General features: G+C 37.4%; 1 protein-coding gene across 3 annotated transcripts in view; it reads right to left on the reverse strand.

Annotated features, from left to right (window-relative positions):
* The window catches only part of RGS22 (regulator of G protein signaling 22), a 66,294-nt gene that overhangs the window by 3,409 nt on the left and 37,931 nt on the right, over nt 1-24,954 (reverse strand). For 2 of the 3 annotated variants that reach the window (XM_040548608.1, XM_040548607.1), the window contains 12 exons: nt 23,951-24,145; nt 20,185-20,277; nt 19,524-19,690; nt 16,314-16,476; nt 15,504-15,662; nt 13,604-13,666; nt 11,229-11,390; nt 8,102-8,281; nt 6,415-6,573; nt 2,571-2,678; nt 728-830; nt 48-158 (listed from right to left, as the gene is read on the reverse strand). In XM_040548608.1, the coding sequence (XP_040404542.1) occupies nt 48-158; nt 728-830; nt 2,571-2,678; nt 6,415-6,573; nt 8,102-8,281; nt 11,229-11,390; nt 13,604-13,666; nt 15,504-15,662; nt 16,314-16,476; nt 19,524-19,690; nt 20,185-20,277; nt 23,951-24,145 (1,663 nt within the window). The remainder of the gene's footprint in view (nt 1-47; nt 159-727; nt 831-2,570; nt 2,679-6,414; nt 6,574-8,101; nt 8,282-11,228; nt 11,391-13,603; nt 13,667-15,503; nt 15,663-16,313; nt 16,477-19,523; nt 19,691-20,184; nt 20,278-23,950; nt 24,146-24,954) is intronic. The other variant, XR_005817231.1, reaches the window with a different exon arrangement.

The raw sequence follows: 24,954 nt of genomic DNA on the forward strand, positions 1-24,954 counted from the left end.
TAAGAATCCAAATTTCAAAGCACACTTGTTGGCAGTCTGGTACTCACTTTCTGTTTCTTTGGGAAGATCTGAGCGTTTCTCCAAAGTCACGCTACTCTTCGGAGAAATAGTGGATTTTTCAGAGTTTCTAGCCTTCATGAAAGATTTAGATGAGGTACCTGTATATAAAAAGAAAATTGAAATGATGTGAATCTGAATGGTTTAATATCACATAGTGCTGTTGCTAGCCCTACTGGTAAGTGGAGCTATTTAAGGAACAAACAGGTCATATTATCTTTGAGGAAGATGGTAAGAGGCTATTCACAGAAGCACAAGGTAATGCCTCGTACAAGTCCTGAAAGCACGCTGCATACTGACAAACTGGTGAAAAAAAGTTTAATCTCTTGGGTTGTATATAAGTTGCTGAAGTACAAGAAGCCATGAATGTGAAATTTGTGTGTGACTCAAACAGTACTGCTGTGTTACTGTGCAGAATGAAGAAATGGCCAATCTTCACCTCTGCAACAGGGCCTGTACAGTAAAGGCAATACTGGTACCTTGCAACTTTCACTTTCCCTTTTGTAGAAAAATTGTTCATCAGTGTGGTGCAGAAAGCAACTCTCCTGCAGATAGCATAAGAGAGGCAGATGTTTATGAATGCAACTCCAAAGAAGAGCAAACAAAGTCCTTATACTGAGAGAATTTTAGCTAAGCTTGTCCTCATAAACTACAGAACTTGGATAACAACCTGTAAAGAATGATGATGAATTTTTCTCCAGATCTTCTTGCATTTTAAGGAGTACTCTCTCCTGCTCCAAGGCTTCTATGTACTTGGAATAGGACCAGGAAGCCTGCAAGAATCATTAAAAAAATCAGCCTCCTGACCACACCACTGGTTCATGGTCCGTTTCAACCATGAGATAAAGAATTTGTTTATGTTATATCCCAGTTATTGAATAATCTCCGTTATTGAAAAGAGAACTTTTGTCATGACAATACTAGAATCCCATGAAAAATAATATATTGCTACAAATGAGCAAATCTCAAAACACCATGAGATGTAATGTAAGCAACTCTGACAGATAAAATGTCTTCATTTATTCTCTATCCCTAGTTCTGAGTACTATTCTCTCATTTCTTCTTCAAAAACTAAACACAACAGTCCTTTCCCCTTCCAAAGCTGCAATATTTAGTGTTTTTAAGGACTTTATTTTATCTCCCTGACACATCCTTTCATGTACCACATCTCAAATCATAGAAAGTCTCATTAGGCTCAAAGTTCTTTTTGCTGGCCCACTCCAGGAGAACGCTGCTACCAGTAGAAGCAGACAGTCCAGAGATGGTCATTCTTTCCTTTTCTAAGGAACAAATGTTGCTTTTTACATTGCAAGAACCACAGTTCAGGTTCCATGTAAACTTCAGGTCACTCTCCCAAATCAGTATGGGAACTGTGCAGTTATTTGGACTTTTTTTCCTTACAACATCAGAAGTTTGAGACCCATCTGTCATTTTGTGACTTTTTAAGAACTTCCAGCATCTTCCCATAGCAGAAAGGGGCTTGGAGAAAAAAAATAAATAAAAATAAATAAAAAAAAGGGTTATTGCCCTTTCTGCAATTACCCAGCCTCTTCTTGAGGGCTTAGGAATATAATATTGATATCCTGGCTCACCCAACTCAGGTTGTGCCTTTTTGTTTGTTTGTTTGTTTTGGTTGGTTTTGTTTTTGTTTGGAACAGGTATGAGTGAAGGTTAAAAGGCTCATTTAAGGGCTAAGACTGTGAGCTTCATACAGCATGTAGTGTGGCTTCAGATTTTGAGAGTATTTCAGACTGCTTGTTTCTATATTCTGCTCTCGCTAATGTAATGCCACAGGAAGAGTTCTGTGGAATTTAAGCAGTGGCCAGAGTGCAATTTACTCCTCTATCACGTGACATAGCTGTGATTATGTGGTTGCACAGATTTCCCATTATATTATGTCCGTGTCAGGGCAGCTATGAACAATCACTTCATATGCCCAAGGTGGTGTGTCTATTATTCCATTTTCTCCAGTAAAATAACTGCTACCTTTTCACTACAGATTTGGTGCATCATGTGAGTTGTTTTCAAGAAGTACTAAATGGCTATTTTCTGTCTGAATTTCTGTCCAAGTAACTAGATTTCCAAAATGAGTTCAGCTTCAGTTTTTGATGAATGAGCAGAACAGGACTCAAGCCTAAACCAACTTTTTTCAAGATATGAATTTCTGAAGTAATGAATAATTTCTTATTCCAGATTTGAACTTCCTTTCCTTCAACTTATCTTTAAATACAGATTATTTTTACATCTCCAAACCTAAAGATCGTAATATGTTTATACTTAAATATTACTTAATACTACTCAGAACCTAAATCTGGAAGGAAGGAAGGATGGGAGAAAGGAAGGAAGGAATGAAAAGGTAACCTTGTAACAGCAAAGCTATGGTACAAGAATGAACAGTTATTGAAGAACCACATGGAAGTAGTATTCAAGACCAAACCCCACCTTCCCATTCTGCCAAGATCATTTTATCTCTCTTGAATGATGGTATCTGTAGCAAAATGTTTATTATTCACCTGCCACCCATATCCATCTGAAAATGATGTTGGTCTTCTCTCCATGCCAACATCTCGTCCCAGAGCACTACTTGCCAGATTGATGAGGTTTGTATCCACTTCTTTACCCTGACAATAATAAGAACTCATAATTAGCTCTAAACAGGAGCTGCTGAGCTAACGTAAAAAGCAAATCTGAGGAAGCAAAAATTATCATTGGAAACACAACAGTGTTGTAAGCAGTGTCATTTTATATGATGGACATACTGTGGACAGAGTTTTATAATGCCCAGTTTTATAATTCATTGCTTTGGGCATACTAAAAGATATCAGGAGGTACAGATTTTTTAATAATTTTCTTTGTCTTAATCAAAATTTCCCGACCCCTACACTCCTACTGACTATCTTCATTTCAGATTTAATAACTTCTTCAAGAGTGAGCTATCACTAAGTGAGAGGGAACACCTGCAAGAGAATTTATTTTAAGGACAGAGAGGCCATTGTGGTACCCTGATTTAGCCTTGGGTATAAATGTAGTACATAGGACTTCCCATGATTAATTCCAGCCTGGTCCAGAAGCTGTGAATGAACTACAGCATACATGCTAGGAAGATGGGCAATCTTGTTTAAAACATTTACAATGAAGGATAAGGCATTGTAACCCTTGGTAAACTGCTCTAGTGATTAAGTATTTGTCATTCTCATGTTGTTTTAGTGTTTTATTAAGGCTGCACCTTTGCACATTCTGCCTGATGATCCCAAAACTTTTATGGACATTAATCAATGTTCATATTTAACCTCACATAATTAACCCACAAAATCCCCGTGAGGCAAGTAATATAACTTTCCCGCATGTAAATGAGAAAGTGAGGAAAAAAAAAAGAGGTCAAATGTTTCCAAAGTTGCTCAGAAACTCCCTGAAATATCTGGAAAAGGACCAGAATATCCTACTTCATTGCTCCCATAGAGCCTTTTCCTTCCTCATCATCCCCACTGTCCAATGGACCCATTGTCTGTAATGGTGACTTTGGGGCATAGAACTGCCCAGGCAGCATGGTGTTTATATTCTCTCCACAAGCAGGCTCACTACCATCTGCGGGACATGCAATTGTTGGAGCAAGGAGGCCAAAGCCAATACAGAAATAGGGTGTATATACTAATATACTAACATTTATGTTTGCTATGTTTCTAAATGAGAATGGTGAACTGAGTTCTTTAATAATGTCTTCTCATAATAAATTAGCCACGTTATGGCAATGTCATATCTCATGATGTTACACCACTTACTAACAAATAAGCTTACTGCTTAGAAGCTTAAAAAGAGATGGTGGGAAACATGGAAAAGTAAAATTAATATATATGTTTTTAACCTTTATTTGTTAAAGGGCACAGAAAGAGCAAGGACAGATTTACAGTGTAAGTATTATTTTGTACACTTGAAATCTAACATTTCAAAATCTGTTTTGGGGGTAAAGGGCAATTGTGTAGGCGATAAATTACAAATAATGGCATCAAGGCAGTCTGCAAAAAGTGACTAATGATATTTTTAAAAGTATGTGGCATGTGCAGTTACCAGAGGAACAAATCCACAGAAGGGCAAAGAAGAACCCATATAGCTGTGCTACACTAAGGACGAAAAGGGACAAGAAAAGCATACTCTCCCAAGGCAGTATCTTTTAAAACAATGATTTCAGCTATGTACTGAAGCAATCACATGGTGTTGAATATTCCAGCTTACTTCACACCATACCTATTAATTCCTGCCTTTCAGACACAGAGCTTGGAAGAGGTCTGCACAGTATATGCATGACTTCCCTCACTGTCAGCCACTCATCCCCTGCACTGAGACCAGGGCCAGGAAGCCTTCAACAACATTTGCCCCATAAATAACCAAAAGGCACCCACAAAAAATAATGAGATAGTCAGATGATACCAAGTCACACATCACTGTCCAGTGAAAACTACCTTGTCTGCCTGTTTTTCCTCTATGCTGCATCAAGGCCTGGCTGTCTTATCTAGTCAGTTCTGACAGTGAGGCAAGCCCACACAGATCAGCCACCCTAGGGACAAATCTGGGAGAAGGGAGAAAGCAAAATTCCTCCCACAGGAGGATGGTTGTTCGTTTGACATAAAACAAAAATGATATGTGGGGGGGAAGCAGCTGTAAGAAAAAATATCATTTGTAATGCTTGCCAGATTATTCTTCTCCCTCAGCATGGAGGGGCAGGGGAACAGGAACAGAAATTTGCAGGAGGTGGGAAAGGCTTTTGTCCTGAACCAGGCTGATTGGCTTTAGGAGCTTCCTTCACTGCTCTGCCAAGGATACTGGATCAATAGTTTGAATGGTTATGTTGTCACTAAGGGGACAGAAATCTCAGGTAAGAGAACAAACAATGGCAAACTCTTAAAAATAATTGAAGAGGAAAGGGTTTCAAAGATTTATCTGTTCCACCTATTCTTTCAAGAGGAAATAACTGGTTTACTGATTATTTTTTTTTTTTGTGAATAGTCTGTAAACTGTTTACTGAACTGCATTCCCTGCCTGTCACTTTCTAAAATTTCTTACCCTTTTTCCCAGCTCAGATGGGTAATTCACCTTTCCCATTTGTTCCCCATAAAAACTAGGCTTTTGCCCTCCTGGCCAAGATTTGCTCTTTACTTCCTTGATCTTAATCAGAAATCTTATAGACAGGCAACAAACAGATGGAAAAAATAAGTCTGCAAAAACACAAAAGTGCATTACTTTGAAATATTGCATTCTTGCACTGTAAGTGTTGCCAATGGCCTTGCCAGACATATCTGTATGGAGGCAACATGCTTTGGAGAAAGCAACATGAGTTTTTGAATTTTAGACTTCACTTGACATTGCTGTGTGGCCTTGAGTAACACTTCGCTGGTCCTCAGTTTTCACATGTCTAAAAGGAGGATAGCGATGTACAGGCATATGTCTTTATCTGTTCGGATACTCATGTGGTTCTCATCATAAGCAATGTCTCAACACATGTGTACATGGCATTTAAAATATGCAAAGGTCTTTTAACGCTACTTATGATAGTTTGCAAGTCCAATAATTTCTCTGCCCTTAAAGGAATGTTCTCTCCTCAAAGCTTGCTGAACAATTACATTTCATAAAAAATAATATTTTGCAAAGCCTATAATCAATAGCAAAAAATATATATTTTTTTAATTAATAAAATTCCAAGAAAAACGGTTTTACAAGTGAGCATTCCACTGCAGAGGTCACAGTTGTGTTAATGCACTGACACTGTCTGGAAACTTATTGTGAACAGTCTCACAATTTCACTGTCAAAGCTGAGAAATACTCAAGTAAAGACAAAGAGTATACAAAGCATTTAGCACATAAATATTTTAAATAATAATGTGCAGCCGTTTCAAATGCTCCTTCTGAAAAAGAAATACGAAATCTTGTTGTTGTTTGTTTGTTTGTTTGTTTGTTTTGTCAATTGTGACCCAGCAGGACTGTAAATTCTTTTAAAAGGACAGTACACATGGGAAGTGTAAACAGGTTTGCAGTTACCCATTTTACACATGGAGTATACATGTTTTAAAAAAAAAAAAAAAATCATCCCTCTTTTCCGCTATTCTCTTGGCACAAAAGATCGCTAAAATACATTTTCCTCTCTGCTTAATGAAAGGAGTATTCCACTAACTCATCTGCTTCAAGTTAAACATATGTATATGCATTGGCAGGATTGGGAACTAATCGCCCTAGGACTACATTGTATGTAAAGCTTGAATTCTAACAAAAAGATTTCGGTAGCTTTGGATCAGGCTGAGAAAAGGATATTTGGATTCCTATCCGTTTGCTCATGAAACAGTTTTTATTCAGTCCATCAGCTCTCACCTGAAGCTTTGTGAGCCTTTCCTCTAATGTTTTGCCTTCCTTTTGCATCTTTTTTCCTTTTTTTCTCTCCAACGCAAGCAAAATTTCATCACTAGCCAAACGGCTTTGAAACTTACAAAATTTTGGCCAAAATTTAAACAGAAGAGCAAAAATAGTCATCTGTGCAGAAAGAAAAGAAAGTCAGTCTTGACTGTATTAGGAAGACAGAGTGTGCTGTAAAATAAAGTATAGTTTACCGTGAGAATGTAATAACTATTTCTTTTTGAATACACAGCCTTGTTCCTCCTACGTACTGTGTCCTGACATTTCAACCCAGCTTTGCTCGGCACATGCTTTTTTCATCAGTGTGTTTATTACTGGTGAGAAATCTTCCTAAAACATAGTTAAAAGGCACTTTCTTTTTTTATATTTCCCTAAACAATTGTTTGCATTAATGAAAACATCCATCATTTTTTACAAGTATTCTTGATAAAATATACACCAGTAGAATTGCTTTTGCACCACTGTTCTGTTCAAGTATTTCAAATATTCAGTTCATTAGGGAGAAAGGTTTTTTTTCCTCCTTAAGAGAAAGGAAATACTTTTTTGCCTCTGGAAAGCCTCTTAAACCACATTACAGATCTATGAGCAAATCTTGGATAATTTTTAAATGATATAATCTCTCACAGGGTCTTTTTTGAACTAGAATAAGAAAAACAATTTTTAAAAAGCAAACAGAAGGGCTCAGTGAATTCTGTTGCTGCATGTACTAAGGCTCACATTTTTCAGTTTATTTAGATGTTTAATTCTCATTCAGAAACTTGGCTTCTAAGTAGTCAAGTATGCTCAGCACCTCACTGCTTCTGGTTTAAAGTACTTGAAAGTGACATTTGAGTCACTGTCATATTTGAGTGACAACTTTTTGGCCAAGTTCTTCCCTTGGTTTTGTGCCACTTTTCTGGAGTTCACTGTCTTTTACACAGGCTGAAATGAAACTTATTTCTCTTAGGATCCATACGTACCCTTTTGTCTGACAAACCATTCATCTTTTGTAATCCAAATATTTTGCACACTTGCATTTGATTTTTAAAGGTATTGATGGAAATTAGATAGGAAAAGAAAACGAATTAGCTTTCTTGGGTTTAGAAGATAAGTCGTAGAAGATAGTAATGAGGAATAAGAAAATAGTAAGTCTGTAGTAAAGGTTTATAGATTACTGTTCGGTCTGATTAGTAAAAAGATCAGAGAGAAAATTTTCTGCAGACTTTCTGTAATAAAAAAGGGAAAGATTCAGTAAGTTAAGCTTTGTGCTTCACTCACATCTGCTTTTTTTTTTTTATATTTATATCAATGAATCCTGTAACTGTAAATTGCTTCTCTGGCATTAACCAAATGATAAAGAACAAGCAATTCAAAAAATAAACAAAGTTCATTTCAACTGACAGCACCCCTAACACAGACCTGGATACCACCTTTCCCATATCAGCTGGCTGACTCAAATTGTCAGTTTATTTGGCAGCAAATATGTGAAACTTCTCTGTCATCTCCACCATACAATCTTAATTGACATCGATGACTCTAGTGTTCTGCTTCATGGTTAGGTTTATGTATGGAGTCAAAATTGTCACGTAAGCAATAAGGAATGTCGTTAAAATCAGCCACACAAACTCTATCCAAATCTGTTACAGAGATTCTCCCAGCTTCTTACCTGTGCCTCTCTAAAAATGTAAGGTCCTAGTTCTTTCCTGTGCTCCAAAATCTTCTGTGCTTGTTCAGTTGGGATGTCAATCTGCAAAGCTGGGGGTACGGTGGAATTAATAAAGCAGTCAATGATAGCCATGATCTTATTCTGGACTGTGGCATCATCACAGTGAGAATGGCACAAGTCCTGAAAGATGAAAAATAGCACTTTCAGTCAGTGTAAAGAGAGATGCAAGACCCTTTCCAGGGGCCCAGTGATCAAAGAGTAACAGTCATACAAAAATAATTATACAAAGAGATTCCTTCAGTATGTAGGATGAAATTCTTATAGCAAATGTGCATGGTCACAGCAATAGTTAAAACATGAGTGGGACTTCTGGTTTGCAAATGCAGATATACAGCAGTCATTGATTTTAGGTGATAGTCTCTGCCTGCACATTCTGATGGAACAGTGTAGTTTTTGTCCTGCACTTGATCTGAGTACATTACTGGTAAATAGGAGGCATTTCTGAAAAGACAAACACATTTGCAGGTGTGAAATGCACCAATTTTCACAATGAGCTTGCTACGACTAGTAAAGTAACTTTAAAAAAAAAAAAAAAAAGACAAAGAAATGCTTTACAAACTCCAAGAACAGAGGGGAATATTTTGAGTGGTACAAGGTATTATAACCAAGAATGTTGGCAAAAGAGGAGACAATTTCAGCTACAAGTACAGTCTTCCATTCATTTCTAGTTTCTCCAGTCATTAAGATTTTGCAGTTTCCCAAAACCTCAATGTCTGAAATAATTCATGCAGGATAGGCAGAATACAAAACAAACCTGAACTTACAAGGGTAAGATCTCAAAGGAGCATTGAGGTTTTCTACTCTTGTTAATGTGACCCTATCATTCTGTTAAAACCTATTATTACTGTGTTTTCACACTCTGATGATGCTACTATTTGGCTGTGACAGGAGAGAAAAATCATTCAAAGAGCTTCCTTGAAATCCTCTGAAACACGTACTTTCCATCTACCTATAAACATCAAGACATTTCTATAACAACAGGAGATTATCGCATGTATCTTCTATAGGCACAATGAGCACTCCAGAGAATTTTCAGGAAGTGAGCTCTCTAAATGAAGAATAGGCATTTAGTTTTGGTAGAGGAGGCTGGATATTTACTTTGCAAAGAAATTAAAAACAGGGCTTTTAACCAGAAATGTGGTATGTGGAAGAACATTTTTGTTTTATTATGAACACTTTTTAGTTTGGTGAAGGAAAAAAAGAATGATAACAGCTACAATGAAGAAAGTAAGGCAATACAAAAACATATTCAATATATCCTAAGAATATATTATGGTTTTCTTTGCTCATCTAGCACAGAAGAAAATGCAGAGAGCTGTAGTAAGAGGGAAGAAAACCAAGCCATAAGATATGAAGAGGAATGAGACGTGAACATACAGAAACAGATGGAAATGATCCACAGAGTTATATTTCTTCATATTTGTTTTCAAAAAAATTTTTGTATTTTTTGTTTGTCCCTATATGTGCCGCCAGCCCAAATGGGTTATGAGGAGCAATGCAGACACTGACTCCCAAAGGGAGTTCTGTCTAAACTGATGGCGTGATAGGGCTCAGACAACACAAGCATGCACTATGCAAAGTACTGCCCACATCTTTGGCAATGTTCCTCCAGTTCAGCCTGACCCACAACACTCCTACTGCTCCAGCCCTTTGCTTCTATAAAGAGCATCAACTGCCAACCATGACAAATCGCATGCATGTAGAAATATGGTCAGATTGTGCTTTTTCTTGATAAGAAGACAAATAAAATTAACATAAATGAAGGAGAGGGGGTGGGACATAAAACAATGAAGCCTTTCTTCAGAAAGCAGACACACAAAGAAAACAGTCTAAACTACACTCCACATTTGTAGAAAGTTTCCATGTCCTCCAAAATGTAGCAACGAAGAGTCACAAATCTGAAAAAAAAAATGTCAGATATTGTGAGAAGCATTTATATCATGTAACTTCAGGTGCCTTAATGTGAACTTTCTAGTATAAGATGGTCACTCTGTAACCAAGAGAGACAGCAGCACCTCCAGAGAGCATATCAGCCTCCAACTCTGTGACTCCTCACGTTGGGGTCAGAGCCACTGTGAGGACAGGAGGATTGCCCTCTGGAAGCAGAGAAGCTTCAGCTTCTAAAGTAGACCCCAAATTCAAATGCCAAAACTAGCCAGTGAAAATGCACCCACATGCCTGCAGCAGGATCTCCAAGTGCTACTGCAGCATCACCTGTGTTCGGCTCCTAATTTCTGAGCATGTTAGCTAACCTCATGCTGCCTGCTCTCCATGTGCATGCAGACTATGTTCAGGAGCCCGGGAGAGGCTTTGTTTGCACCAGCAATATCCCAGAGGCAAAAGGAGTAAGGAACAAGTGAAAGATCTGTGGTGCCCCTGCCTTCAGTCCAGGGTGCTACTTGAAGGCTGCTGTGCGATTTAAAGTCTCACTCCAGAGGTTTCTGATTGTGTGTTGCTTCACACTACAGCAGCTGCAGAAAGAGGAATGCATGTGGAAGACAGAAAACCCCTGCTAACCTTGGCCACCTCCTCAGTGGCAGTTAGATGCAACTGTGCAGAGTGTAAGGGAGATGATGTCTGCATTTTACATACAAGTTTTTTTGGGTAGAGACCATCTTAACATTTGTACATTTGATTGAATTTCAAAGTTCTTTTTGATTTTTGAGTAACTACCCAGCTCAGCAATAATCCCTCTGTTTAACAGTGTTTAGCTATAAAGACAGAATGAACATTTACTGCTTGCATATTTTCTACTGCTCAACAGATGTATACCAAAATCTGGGCATTCATTAGTTAGTAGTATCCCTTCAGAGATTCAAAAGAATGGTAGAGTTTGAAGAAGCACAAAGAAACACAGGCGTAATACATTCAAGTCATTAAAAAACAGCTACCCTTAAGAAATCAGGATTTTCATCAAAGAAAAAGACAAATAAATAGTGAAGGAAGTTTTACTGTGAACAAGAAAATGCTTAGAGATATTCTTGTTAAAATTTTCCTAATTTGCAGTAATGGATGCATTTGCTTACAAGTTGAATGATGCTCCCCTTGTACCGTTTTACTACCGTACCTTATACTTCTGTACCTCTTGCCAAAAGAGCACTCCATTCTCCAGGAGGTCTCCTTTCAGGGACACAAAGTGTTGAAACTGATTTGCTGTCACTGGATTCAACAGCGCTTTGCGGAAAGCAATTATTTCACTAGATGAAGAAACCCACTTATTGTCCACATGCTGTCAAAGAAGAAATAAATGCACCAAATAAACTTTGTTTCAAAAAGCAATAACAAAGGCATTAGTTAGCGTAAACTGTCTGATTCTTATCTTTGCACTGACCCTAACTTTCAGTAGTTTATGAGTTTATGACATGGATACAATAGAATTTGGCAAGGTTTCATTTCTTTCTTTCCTTCTTTTCTTTTTTCTTTTCTTTTCTTTTCTTTTCTTTTCTTTTCTTTTCTTTTCTTTTCTTTTCTTTTCTTTTCTTTTCTTTTCTTTTCTTTTCTTTTCTTTTCTTTTCTTCTTTTCTTTTCTTTTCTCTTTTCTTTTCTTTTCTTTTCTTTTCTTTTCTTTTCTTTTCTTTTCTTTTCTTTTCTTTTCTTTTCTTTTCTTTTCTTTTCTTTTCTTTTTCCAGTTTGGTTTGGGCAACATTTTTTGGAAAACGTGATGGGAGAGGAAATGACTGACAATGATTTAGACCATATGAGTACATACTATAAAGTATGGAAACAGCTATTGTTATTGATTATGGCAACAGGCTACTTTTCTAGAGAACAGTTTGAGTTTTGTGCAAACAAACAACAAAGAAAAAGGAACAGACAAACCACATAGCTAAAAGTTGTAAAATGCTTCTGACAGGGATCTCACTAACAAAATGAGCTTTGAAATGTGTTGCCATGATCACCAACAGAAGCTGGAGAGTTTGCTCTCTGTGGAATAAAACTACCAATAGTAAAATAGAATTTAAAGTCATCGAGACATTTTGGAAATCCTCCTGCTGCAAAGCAGGGAGCAGTAGGCAGCCAGGAAAGGGTGGAGAAAGAAAGATGGCTTATGCAGGGACAGTTTGTTTGAAATGAAGTTCAGGCTGGCCTGCCTTCCTGAACAAACAGTTCTTGTGCTGTCACTGAGCAGCAAGCCAAACAATCCCCCTTTGTTATCAGATGGATGAATGAAAACTGTCTTGTAACAGTGGTAGAAAACTCCTGAAGTCCTGGAGGGATGGAGTGCTGTTCAATGGTCTGCATGGGACAGAAGCATTTGTAGTTGTTGCAGACAGTCCTGGCAATATAACCTGATGGTAAGCTGAAAGACTTCCTGCAACTTTGCTTAAAGACGGAGGTTACGCTGCAGATTCTGCTGTGGAGCCTGGCAGGGTTGGGCCCCTACCCTTGCAGGAGGGTGTGTGGTGGTTGTCCAAAGAGTCCTCTGGTTAAAATGAAGTCAGTGTAACTTAGACATTAAGATGGCATCTTCTCGGCCCTCCTCCAAATTTCCAAACATGTTCCCTCCGCCGTGACCAGGATTTAAGAAGCTATTGGGAAAAATTCTTTCTGGGGCATATTCATAAAAGGAAGAACAAAACACTGCTCCCGCCCCTATCCTAATGTACGAATACTGTTCAGCTTATGGTTTAATAACCTTAAAGCAGAATATGGAAAATAATCATCTTCCTGACAAACAGACAAAAGAAAACTCAGTTAACAGAACCCACATGCACTTTGGATCCCTTCCGAGCTAATGGTTTGCATGGATAATTGGTGACCGGGTCTCCAGTTTGATTTCAACAGACAATAAAAGTTCAACTGAATAAATGTACACAACTTGTATGTTGGCAATCACCAAGAGTTCACTGCTCTTCAAGAGAAAAAACTGGCAAACATCTGATGAAATGTATTATTACAAAGGTTTAAGATGTTTAAAATTGATATTATCTCAGTGCTGTAAGATTAAAATACAATTCTAAATGAAACAGATACTGTGAGATATGATTAAACCTGCCCACTCCACTGCATACTTCACATTCCCTTTTGTGTCTGCACGTAATCCACTCGCAATAATAAATAAACTACCAGATGCTGGAATGAACAGCTTGTCCCAATAAGTCCACTGCATGCAAAATACAGATAAATGTGAATTAAAGGTACAATACCAGTTTAAGGAGGGTTAACAGTGCTATACAGAGAAGGACAAGAGACATGTTTTTTTCAAGTATGACCTCTTTAGCCAGGAAGGGAGAGAAATTTACCGTGAACATCCAGCAGGGAGCTAGATTCACCAGTAATGTGAGTAATCATCCCACTGTCGCCAATACAATCATGCCTGCTTTTGACAGCATTGCATTTGGGCCTCACGCTGTCAGCAGGGAAATGGTGAAAGATGTGCAAGGTCCGAACAGAGAAGACAGAGAAACTGCAGACACAAGAGACATAATAAACTTCACTTGCCTTCCACATCCTAGTTGTCTTCTCCTGGTTTTGGCTTAGGAGATCTTCAGTTCTGTCCCTTACCTACAGTTGAACAAAAGATTATCATTGTATTTTTTTTAATCTTTTTGTTTAATATTCAGCCCTCTAATGATTGAGACCACAGTGGGAGAATAGTTGACACTTCAACTATCTTTATTTGGCTCTTGATACATGAAACTTGTGGACCCACACTGAACACCATCTGCTGTTAAGCTATAAATGAGCCCATGCTCATTAACACTGAGGAGTTAAGTCAAGAGGCAATGGCAGTCAAACGGCGCTCTTTGCCTGATTTATCCTACCCATAATGTTGAGGTACCACTTACATTGGGAATAGATTTTGAGTCTAACGTTGTTGTTGTTTTTTTTAATATGAATTGGGTTTGTTCCTTTGGACAGCTGTATCAGAAATACAGACTTGATCCTTCAGCTTCTTTGTAGCAAAAAATACACCTCAAATCAAGGGCAGATTTTCTGAATAAGGACTACATAGCATGCCCACAGTGTTTGGTCACTGTGAAATATGAAGCCAAGTGGAGAATGTCATCTGGTTTCATTTCTTCTAAAATGCGTTCTTCAAAGGACCTTTTCATCCTCTGAATTTGCAATAAGAAAGAGAAAAGAGCAGTGAGACAAAAATGAAGGGAAAGACTAGGGAAAGACTAAAAGCTGATTAAAACTATGTATTTCCTGTAAACTGTTTATTAGAGTTTAATACAGCATTTTCCAAACTGCAGGGGCTACTCTCCCTGCCAGTACAGTGCAGCAGGTGCAAGAAGAGGCATGCAAAAGCTAGCTTCCAGAACTGGAAGCAGCTTAGCCTTATCCCATGGTCTTGTGCCAGGGCTCATAAGGGAAGCAGAGTTCAGCTAAAAAGGGCAGAGGACTAGGAAATTTTGCTTTAATCTTATCATTACTAAGATTACAATTTGTCTTACCAGAATCTACACTTTTCTGACTGCTTAATGCTCTGAATCAATTAAAAGGATCCAGTTCGTGTGCATTTCTGGCAACGCTTCCGATAACCCTCTTGATGTTAAAAACAAATCATAGAAAATAAGTTTTATGAATCACTGTGGTGTGCATGTCTGTCCGCATGGTGGAACCATCAAGTTTCCTTCTGCTGTGACATTCACATTTCAGAGCTCTTGTGGAAGTGCATACAACAAGTTTTTTTGCAACTGTTGTGAGCAGGATGATCTCCCCATATAGATCCCAGCCACAGAGGCGCTCCCGTAAAAGGCAGGTGTTGGCTCTGCCCTTTCCCCAGTCTTTCTAATGAGCCAGCAGAGTGAAAGACTCCTCATTCCAAGTTCTCTGGCAACTTTTCAGAGTAACCAATTGGAAGCGAGGCTTGTAGAAGTTAACATCCCCACCAAGCAGAATTTCAGAAATCCGGCAGTCATTTCTACAGGCACTGTAGCTCCAGAAGGGAAAATATGGACACCGTATGAGAGAGTGAATACAGCATGGGAAATCCACTCGCTTGTGTTCTTGTCCCCTTGGGCAAATCCTTTACAAAGCAGAATTTCTTCTGTGCGCAAGTGTACGGCTCAGGCAGAATGGCACATGGAGAGTGCAACATCATGGCAAAGATTTTCTTTCTCCCCTGGCAGCCTAGCTGGCAGCAGAGCCAACACCAACTTCTTCAGATTTAGGATCTAACAATAATACTGTCAGCCAGACTCTGCCTTCAGAGGAACTGCCTTCACAATTATCAAGCTAAATGCTTCAACCTGTATGTGCTAGAGTGTCTTTTTCAATGTAAACTGAATGTGAGTTATAGGCTGTTTTTCCCCCGAACCTTTTTATCCCAATGGCAAATTATGAACCAAACAAAAAACAATGCCCATATGTGTTGCTTTTGTTAAAAAATTACCTTTGCTTGTCCCTCCGCCCCATGTTGTTCATCTGCCTGGAACAATGGCAGCCATTGTTCTTCTAATCTCTTCTGGATGCACTGCTGAATTTCTAGCAAAACCGCTGGAGGAAGCCGATCATGAAGGATTTGTCCCCATCCTCCACCTGAATGCATTAGCTAAGCAATCCAAACACAATAACACGACATAAACTTTTGTGTATACCAGAAGTCCTTTATCTCTCTACATCCTTGATTTAGCAAAGCAAGAGCTTAACTGTAAGCAAAGTATTTAATGCATGCTTACCCAAGGCTCACATGTACTTTTCATAAAAGGGAACAGATTACATTTGTCCTTACCTATAATAGAATACAGACTCTGGCAAATAATACCCCAACTTGACCAAGTAAATTTCATAAGTATCAAGATATATTTGAGTACCACAGCTCAGACTTGCCGTCTGTGACTTTACTGACATACCAAAAACAGAAAGCTGAAACAAGCCACTCTGCCTGAAAAACATTTTTACACTTTTTCTGAGCTGTGCTGTGCATGCCCTGGCTGTGGCCTCAGATCAGGATTTAAGAGAAATGTTCTGTGAGGACCCGGAAGGGTGAGCCTGAACAGGAAGTAAGAGACCCCCACAACCAAAGCAGAACCAGACTGGTTCTGTTCCAAAAATACTGGCCAAAAAAAAGTAGATTACAGTTGCAGTTTACAGTTGCAGATTACAGATACAGTTGCTTTGGGAAAAGTAAGAGTAAAGCTGATGACGGACTCATCTCAGTCACAGCAACTAGTTTCTTAACGAATGCTTTTGTAACTGGTACCTGTTCTTGTTGCTCTCTGGTAGCTGGACTGTTGGGTCCAAAAAAGTATTTTTTGTTCAGGTACTTGTTTTTAATGTCCTTGGATTTTTCCTCTCTTCCTTCTTTATCCTTGTGGAGCATCCTTCTGAACTGTTCAATATCTAGCCAACACATGAGATCCATCCTACAGATAAATTTAAACAGAATGTTTTTTTCAATATTGAGTTAATTTCATAACATTCTAGAGAGTTATTAGTTTAACCACAAACCACCAAAGTGTTAAGTCCTAAATACCAGGTCAGATTGGATGAAATTTTATGTCTGTTTTTCTTTGCTTGTACTATCTGGTGAGACTGTGGCATATGCTGGACAGATCAAAAAGCATCTTGGGGAGCTCATTCAGGGTTCCTTATGGAGGACCCTGAATGGAGCAACCTCCTAAGGTTGCTGCTGCTAAATCTAGCAAGGACTGCAAACTAGAGACACAGAGCAGAGCTCACAGAGTGAATGCAAAAAGAAACAGATGAGTTTGAATTGATACTATGAGAATTTGAATTGATACTACAGGCTGTAAGCCACTGGGAAATAAGTCAACATTGCCGTTCTGCCTCCTGATCCTGCCTTCTGACAGAGGAACAGGGATGACAGGTTGACAGCTAGGAACAGCAGCCCTGGGAATCAACCCCCTTCCTACCCCATGTGAGGTGCTAGAGCTTTTGCGTTAATCCACAAGTCAAGCAGACAAAAAGAATTTATGGCAAATCTTATTTCTATGGCTTTTCGTGGGCTGCCTTTTCATAAATTACTGAGTCCACTACTTATTTCATTATTTATAATAAATGACTAATAGTATCTATATGCAATACGTAGCCTATATATTGTTCATAATCATTTGAGTGTATACTATCTATTTGAGTTTGTTTAAATGGAACATATATTGGTTTTATTCTTTAAACCAGAGGACATATTAGTTGACATACCCACAATTTCAGTAATAATTCACATAACTGTTTTCTGATAGTATCTTACTATCTGGACTTTTGTGAGCACTTTAATGAGGACATTCATTGTATTTGCAGCAGGAAATATGAAGCATTAAATTCAGACAAATCTGTTTCACTTTTCCATTTGTTTAATAACTGGCTTTTTTGAAGCATTAATCTTTGAGTAAAACTTTCAAAAGCATCCAACTGATTTAAGAACAGATGTCTCCCTTTCAAAAGCCTTTTGAGACCCATACAGGCCTAAGTTCTATTGAGACTGAAGTTCTTTCATTTGCTAGTTTGTCAAAAGGGAAATAAGTTCACCCACAGGAAAGCAATCCAAGTTGCTGTGGTTTATGGAGTTATTCCTTGTCATCTACCCATGCCAACTGACCAAATATGTCCATCTTACTTAAAAAGCAAAATATATCATCTTAAAGTGTATTAGCTTAAACTGTCTACGGCGATGGCTTATCCAAGCACGCTCTACTTTTTACTTCCAACAGATCAGGAGCATGTGCAGGGTCAGTTGCTCTGGCAAAACTAACAAGTTAGTTATAAATAACCCATTAAACCTAAGTAACACAAATTGTCCTGCAACTGTGTGATTGTATCCTGTATATTTAACAAAGTATTAATTAATGGAAATTGATTTTGTTTCTTACCAGAATTTGTGTGCAGGTGCTTAGCAACCTGACTTCATGAAACTTGAATCACTTACAATTGGGCCACAACAGACTTGGCTTACTAGGTCTGGACCTATCTCTAAAACACTGTTTTCTGAGACTTTTTCAAATGTTTTTCTTCACTAGGATTTTTTTTAAAAGGCAAATTGTTCATAGATTAAACATTTCTCTGGCTGGCTCTATCACTTAACACAGGACTTGCCTGTGATTAACAGAGAGACAGGAACTCACCGAGGTGATTTAGCATACCCATCTGAGCCCCCATTCTAGCCAGTTCACTGGTGATTGCTACCATCACCCCAGTTAGAGAGGAAGTCTAGACTGGTGGTCTCCAAAGTGGAGTGTGAGCATGCAAGGGTTCATGAAACAATCCACTGGGAGGGAGAAAAAAAGTATTAGAACTTCAGTAGTACATGCTTATAATTTATTTTAAAAATAGATATGTATATATTGGGTATGCATGCTCAAAAAACTTTTACTGACAGGTGTGCACAATCAAAAAAGTCTGAAGACCACTGATCTAGATAACTAAGAAGAAATGTGGCACCATGCTTGCTTGAACATGAACACCTACGCCATGAAAGTTTCAGTCTAAGCTTGTTACTCACAGTGTTTTTGTAGTCAGTGAAGAAAAATAGCCATATTTAGAAATAACTCATCCAACTGTTCCTAGATGTTCCCTTCAGAATTACAAGAATTGTGTCCAGAAGTATTTATCTCTCTGACTACAAAGGGAACCTATGATGATAAGCAGAAGTGGTGACATTTGGTCTTGGCCAGAGGAATCCTGTGCTAGATGACCATCTCTGGGCACTTTAAAAGAAGGTGACCAACATCCAATTTAAAACCATAGCAGTGTTTATCTATAAGCATCAGCTCATGGGAACCCAGGTTCAAGGAAGTGACAATTAAGGGATTTACTAGCACTTACTTAAAAATTACAATTGCCTTTTTCTGAAACAGAATAGAGATAAGTGAGGGGCTTGGAAAAAAAGAAAAAAGAAAAAAAAAAAACAGTGGCAAACTCACATTTACTTCTGCTAGAACTTCTGTTTAAATCTTCATTTTTAAATACGTGGGTTGTTTTTCAAGAACCTTGCATAAACTGTATCTGTTAGGGGCTGGTAGTTAATTCTGTTCAGATCAGTGCAAACAAAACTACGGTTGCCTTCACACGATAAGCATAACATGGCTGTTCTATTTTTTACATTTTTGTAATATCCTGTCTTGATTCTTAAAATGTACTCAATTTAAACTGTACTAAAAAAGATATTTTTTACTCATTATTGTCTAATTGCTTCACTCAGGAATTTGCCACTAATAAAAGCATAAACTGAAAGTAAAACTGGACTACAAACATGTTATGAAGAAGAATTTTTACCCTCAAAAAAAGTTAAGACAATTCAGCTGTCTGGACAATATGCATGTCTACTCATAAATATGCAAACGCTTAAAAAAAAAAAAAAGATTAAAATCCATGAACATTTACATAGCCAAGATTCTCAGCAAAGATTTCTTCTGAACTTTAAAATGGATAAATTAATAATAAACAAGAAACATACCCGGCAGAGTGCTCATTCAGAAAAACCCAGAACTGTTCTAACTTCTGTTTGTCATGGATCAGGTCATACAGATTAGAACCTGCTGATTCTTTGGGAACTTGACACAAGTTCTGAGCTTCTTTGAGAACACCAGGGCAGGATGGCAGACCAGTGTCAGCAACAGTACTCTGAGGGAAGAAATGATTTCACTTGCATAACTACTTTGCTTGCCTCTATATTTGCTCAGTCTAATAATCCTGCATTAAACTTCTGTCTCCATAGAACAGCTTTGTGATCACTAAGAAAACAGATTGAGTTAAAGCCCTAACTCTTATACAGCTTTATTTTTATGTTTGCTTTAAACATATCGTGTGCAGGTTCTCTAATCAAATAAACCAATACATACCTGTAATTTACTTGAAATTGGGGTAGGTGTTCAAATAGTGGAAACTGTCCCGTTACGTCCAATCATACAATGGTGTAATATTGATGTAACGAACAGAAAACTGAATTTGTAATTAACACAATGGCTATCAATCATTACACAAAAACTGGATGGTAGAAATCAGATTACTTGCTTCTCCAAACTGGCATTTAGTCAGTCTTTCATTGCTGATACTCAAAGCGTTAACCCTCTCTGATAGAAAAAGAGTTTGTTTTTGTTAGTAGGTACTTGTCTTACCTCATCCTTCTTGGAAACACTCTCTTGATGCAAAGCCTGGAGCTTTCTAAAGTACACGGAGTCCAGCTGTCGAGTTTCTTCCACCAACTCCACCTAATAAAAATAATATCTTATGTCATCCCTACAGTACACATTATAGAAAGATGGAGAACTGGACAGGCAACTTGCCAGTGACAGTGGATAGAAAAGAATACGTTTGCCAATAATGAGACAGATGTTTAGGAGACACTAGAAGTCACATCCTTGTGACAAACAATTCAATTAAAAGCTCTGGTGGAACAAAATTTTCAGGTCTATGTAGGTTCACATGTAGATTTCTACAAAACACCACTAAATAACCTCTTTAAGGGAAGAACACCGTATTTAAAAAATTGTTGAATTATATTGTGTAAAGCACGCCAGACTTACCTGATAGCCTCTACAAGCAAATTGCATTTCAAAGTGTCACTGAGAAGCAGAAAGCCAGGTCTTAAAACTATCACTCTCAGTGGGAAATAATGAAAAGATAAAGTGACACGTTTCCAGAAAAGGAAATTCGAGACAAGGATGACATCTTACTATAATATCTAAACAATTAAGTCGAAAGCTTTCAGACTCTCAGTCCTGTCCCTTTCTTCAGTCTGATAACAGTTATTGCCTTAAAACAGTAAATTGTACATGATTGGAACTCATTAATTGTTGGTATTTTTTAACTTAACTAGAAGCATTACATGTATCATTAGAGTAATTCTCCATGTTCTGTGCAAACAACCCGTAACTGAGTAAAGAATAGTTTGGTGTCCCTCTCGGCTGACTAAACCATTCAAATGTAGGTTTAGGATATTTAGCAAAACTGAGTCAATTAATTAAATTGATTAGGACTCCTTTTACAAAGATTAGAAAGCTGTGGTCTAATTATACAAGAATTTACATGCAAGAGAAAGAAAATAATTTTTAGATTAATATTCATTACACTTTTATGTAAACATGAATACCACACTAATCACCATTTTATCTGAATGCCTTTAGGCTCAGTGTAACTATTCCACTGTTATAAAGTGCTTTGGGGTATTCTTTTCTTTAAAGGAAAATGTAGTTTAAAAGCAAATAGGAAAATAATTCAGAACATTTTTCACAAACTTCAAACAGAGAACAGATAGAGGCAGGATGAGAGTCAACAATAAAAAGGAACTCTCCTGTTTTCATGTTTTGTTTAAAGATAAAAATGTAGATACATACTGACTATGTCCCAAATAAACAATTTTGAACTCACCTAATTCTTGATAAAATATCTTGTTTCATTATGGGCCAAATACATCCTGATGTATGGGAGAACAAAGGGGGAGAGTAGAGCCAGGGACTGAAGAAAATACAAAGCAGACCTTTTCTTTGTGCTCAGAAGGAGTGTGCCTAATGCAACAGCCTGCGCCCAGTACAAAGAGACTCTAGTGCCTCCTAGAACAGGTTGGTTTATGTCTGTTTATAATAACTCTTCACAAACACATATATTGTGCACTCAAAAGGATTTAATTCTATTTTTTTTTTCAATCTTTGATTAGGATGCTTGCATTATTAGGGCACTTACTTATGTAGAAGTCTGCCTGTAACTGACCACTTGCAAAGCAAAGCATCATCTAAACTGAAAGGGGAATAGATTACTGCTCAGTTAATTCAAGGAAGTATTACCTGACACATGCATTTAATTAACATAAAGTAAGGGTTTGGTTTTGATTCTTACTTTGGAGGAGTTCTGCTATCACTAGAAGCAGTGAAAATGCTGTATTCAGAGTCCTCAAAAGCAGAGTCCTTTTTATACGCAAATGGTGTATCCTAATACTCTGCTTAGCCGATCATTTGTTTCAGCGCGGCATTAGCACTAGATACTAGACAACTAGTAATAATCATACACATGTAAAATACACATTTACAAATGATATACAGTTTAATAGTAGTCTGATAGAAAGTAAATTAAATTTCAGATTAATGAAAGCACAAATCAATTACACGTTATTCTGTAGGTCACAAACAATTTTAGATGAATAACTTGGAAAAAATAACATGGAAAAGGTTGAAAATTAAATAGAATATTTTGCAGATATGTTTGGATTCCCATATTTCATTTTAGAAAGTTTCAACAATGTTCAAACTTTCAAAGTTTCTTAAGGAAATAAAGTTATCACAGGATGAGATAAAGGTCCCCTTGTGAATTAATTAAAAGGTAGAAAATCAAAAATAAAGAAATATAGAGTTTTCATAACGGGGTGTGGTTCCTATTGGAGTCTCCTAGGGATCTGTGCTGAGGTTGTTTTTTCAAACATATTCAGAAATTATCTGGAAAAGGAGGTGAGTGAGGAGACAACAAAGTTTGCAAAATGATTCCACAGAGCAAAAAAATAAATTGACTGTGAAGAGCTGCAGGATTTCAGGATACTTTCATGCCTGTGTGATACAAGGACAGCTGAATTCAACAACAATAAATGTTAAGTCATTCAAATGAGCTCCAAATTAGGGCTTTACATTAGCTGCTATTACTTAATAAAGAGATCTTGGAATCATTGCAGATGGCTATTAGCTTACATTTTGCACATCCACTCAAAGTTCACCAGAAATCCAAAGGCGGTTAGAATAATAGGAACAATTAGGAAAGGAAAAGAAGAACAAAACAGAAAACACCATTCTGCCACTAGATAATCCTTAGTGCATACAAATCTTAAGTATTGCTTGCATCTTTCTTGAAAAGAATATAAAATAGCAAACACAGATGGGACTGACAAATTTAAGAAAGGTATGAATAGACTGCTGTAAAAGGGGAAGTTAAATAGTCACAGATTCTTGAGTTTCAAAGAGATGTAATTGAAGTGGGTTATGACAGAGACATGTAAAAGCATTAACACTGAGAATATGACAAGATAACAATTGTTCACTGTTCCTCATGCCTACAGAACTAGGGCATCAGGTGAAATTACCAGGGAGGGGTTTGAAAATGAACCAAAATAAGTATTTATATTTTATATGCATATGAAGGTTCTTGTGATTTTCTTTGACGACATAACAAAATAAGTATTTGGGTTCATTTTCATAACCATGGATGCTAACTGCTACAGTGAGGATGAAGATATACAATGACCCAAGACATGTTTACATAAAGTCATGGGGAAAAGGGTCATCAAAGACTATTAAACACAAAAATGTGAACAAGACATCTGCTTTATGAACCTCAATTGCAAAGTGCTGAAGCTGGTAATGCTGCTGTACGTTTTTTCTCTGTCCTTTTACTCTATTCTTAAACATGTAGTACTACTCACCACCTAGAAATGGCCTTCTAGGACTTCCTAATAGGCCTAGAAGACCATTCTCAAATTTGAATTTAGATATAAGTTCTGCTACTTGTCCATACATACATGCAGGAAAGTAGTAAAAAAAATACACTGTACTACAAAATTACTTTTGATCAGCAACAAGATTAAAGAAGCACGACACTTTCTTGAGCACAAAGAGAAATTTTGCTGTAGCAAAAGCCATTCCTTCCCATTTCACTGAGCGTGGGGTCTATTAAGCCTGCAGCACCCTTTAGAAGGGGAAGTCTGCTCTTCACAGGAAGCTCAGCCTACTCCTTGCATCTTTGTAGAAGTGAGTGGGTGATTGAGATATCCCATAATACTGCACCCTTCTTGACTATAAATGAAGCAGAATTAAGTGCGGGAGTGGGAAAAGGCTGTATATGAAGGTTCTTGTGATTTTCTTCAACGACATAGAAATTTTTCACAGTGTCATCCAAGTCAATTACCTTTCCATAAGTGTACCTGTCTGCTTCCACCATTTTCATCCATGGTTCTAGCAGAAGAATGAGGATATATTCTTCTGCTAAGTCAAAAAGATCCTCAAAAGCTGGGTCAATTTTCTGATAAATCGTGTTTTTCTTGCTCTGTTGAAGCCCAATGTCCATACTGGCCGATGGGGCAATGTAAGTTGCATAAAGGAACTGCAATAAAACAGAAGAAATCCTTACCAAAGCAAGGTTTATAGTATGCTTTGCTTTTTTTTTTTTTTTTTATGAAACACAGAATTTGCCATTCAACATGTAAAAATAGAGAAAAGCAGAGCCTGCAGAATGTTTTCTTTTCACTAGCAGCACATTCTTGAATCATAGAATCTTTTTTTTTTTTTCCCAAAGGCTTCTTTACAAACAGACACCTAGATCAAATTCTTCTTTATTTTAAATGTTTCACAAATTGCTATGAAAGACAATACTGAAGAGTCGGAGAAAAGCACTTTCTTCCAGGAATATCTTGAAAGCATGTATTCAAGAATATCTCTCTGATACATCACAATGCTGACTGCAGCTAAGAAATCAAGTGAAAAGAGATACTGCCATAATAAAATTCATATAAATGCTTTCTCTTATTCACATTGTCAAAGTCCAACTATTTTTAAACATATGGTTGGGGATCAGATTAGTAGAAAAAAACAGAACTTCTCTGTAGGACGGCACTGAAGAGTCCATCTTCGGTGTTTATTTTCACACAGTTTTGACAATGAAGAATGCAGGTTTCTGATAAATCTCATTTTTCTTTATGCTGCTAAAATCCAGCTGTAACTAGTAGGTGAGCAAAGCAGTAGAAAGAGGAAAATAGTACATCTACTCTGTTTTCAAGCTATAATAGAACACTGTTGTGATTAGATTTCTAGCACAGTGAGAGTATGTTTGAGTACATTAAATAATTATATTTCTGTTTGACTTAGATCAAATTCTGACTTATTGGACTCTTTCTTTCAAACAGCAATCGTACC

The sequence above is a fragment of the Cygnus olor genome, chromosome 2 (assembly GCF_009769625.2).
Source record: "Cygnus olor isolate bCygOlo1 chromosome 2, bCygOlo1.pri.v2, whole genome shotgun sequence".
NCBI classification, from domain to species: Eukaryota; Metazoa; Chordata; class Aves; order Anseriformes; family Anatidae; genus Cygnus; species Cygnus olor.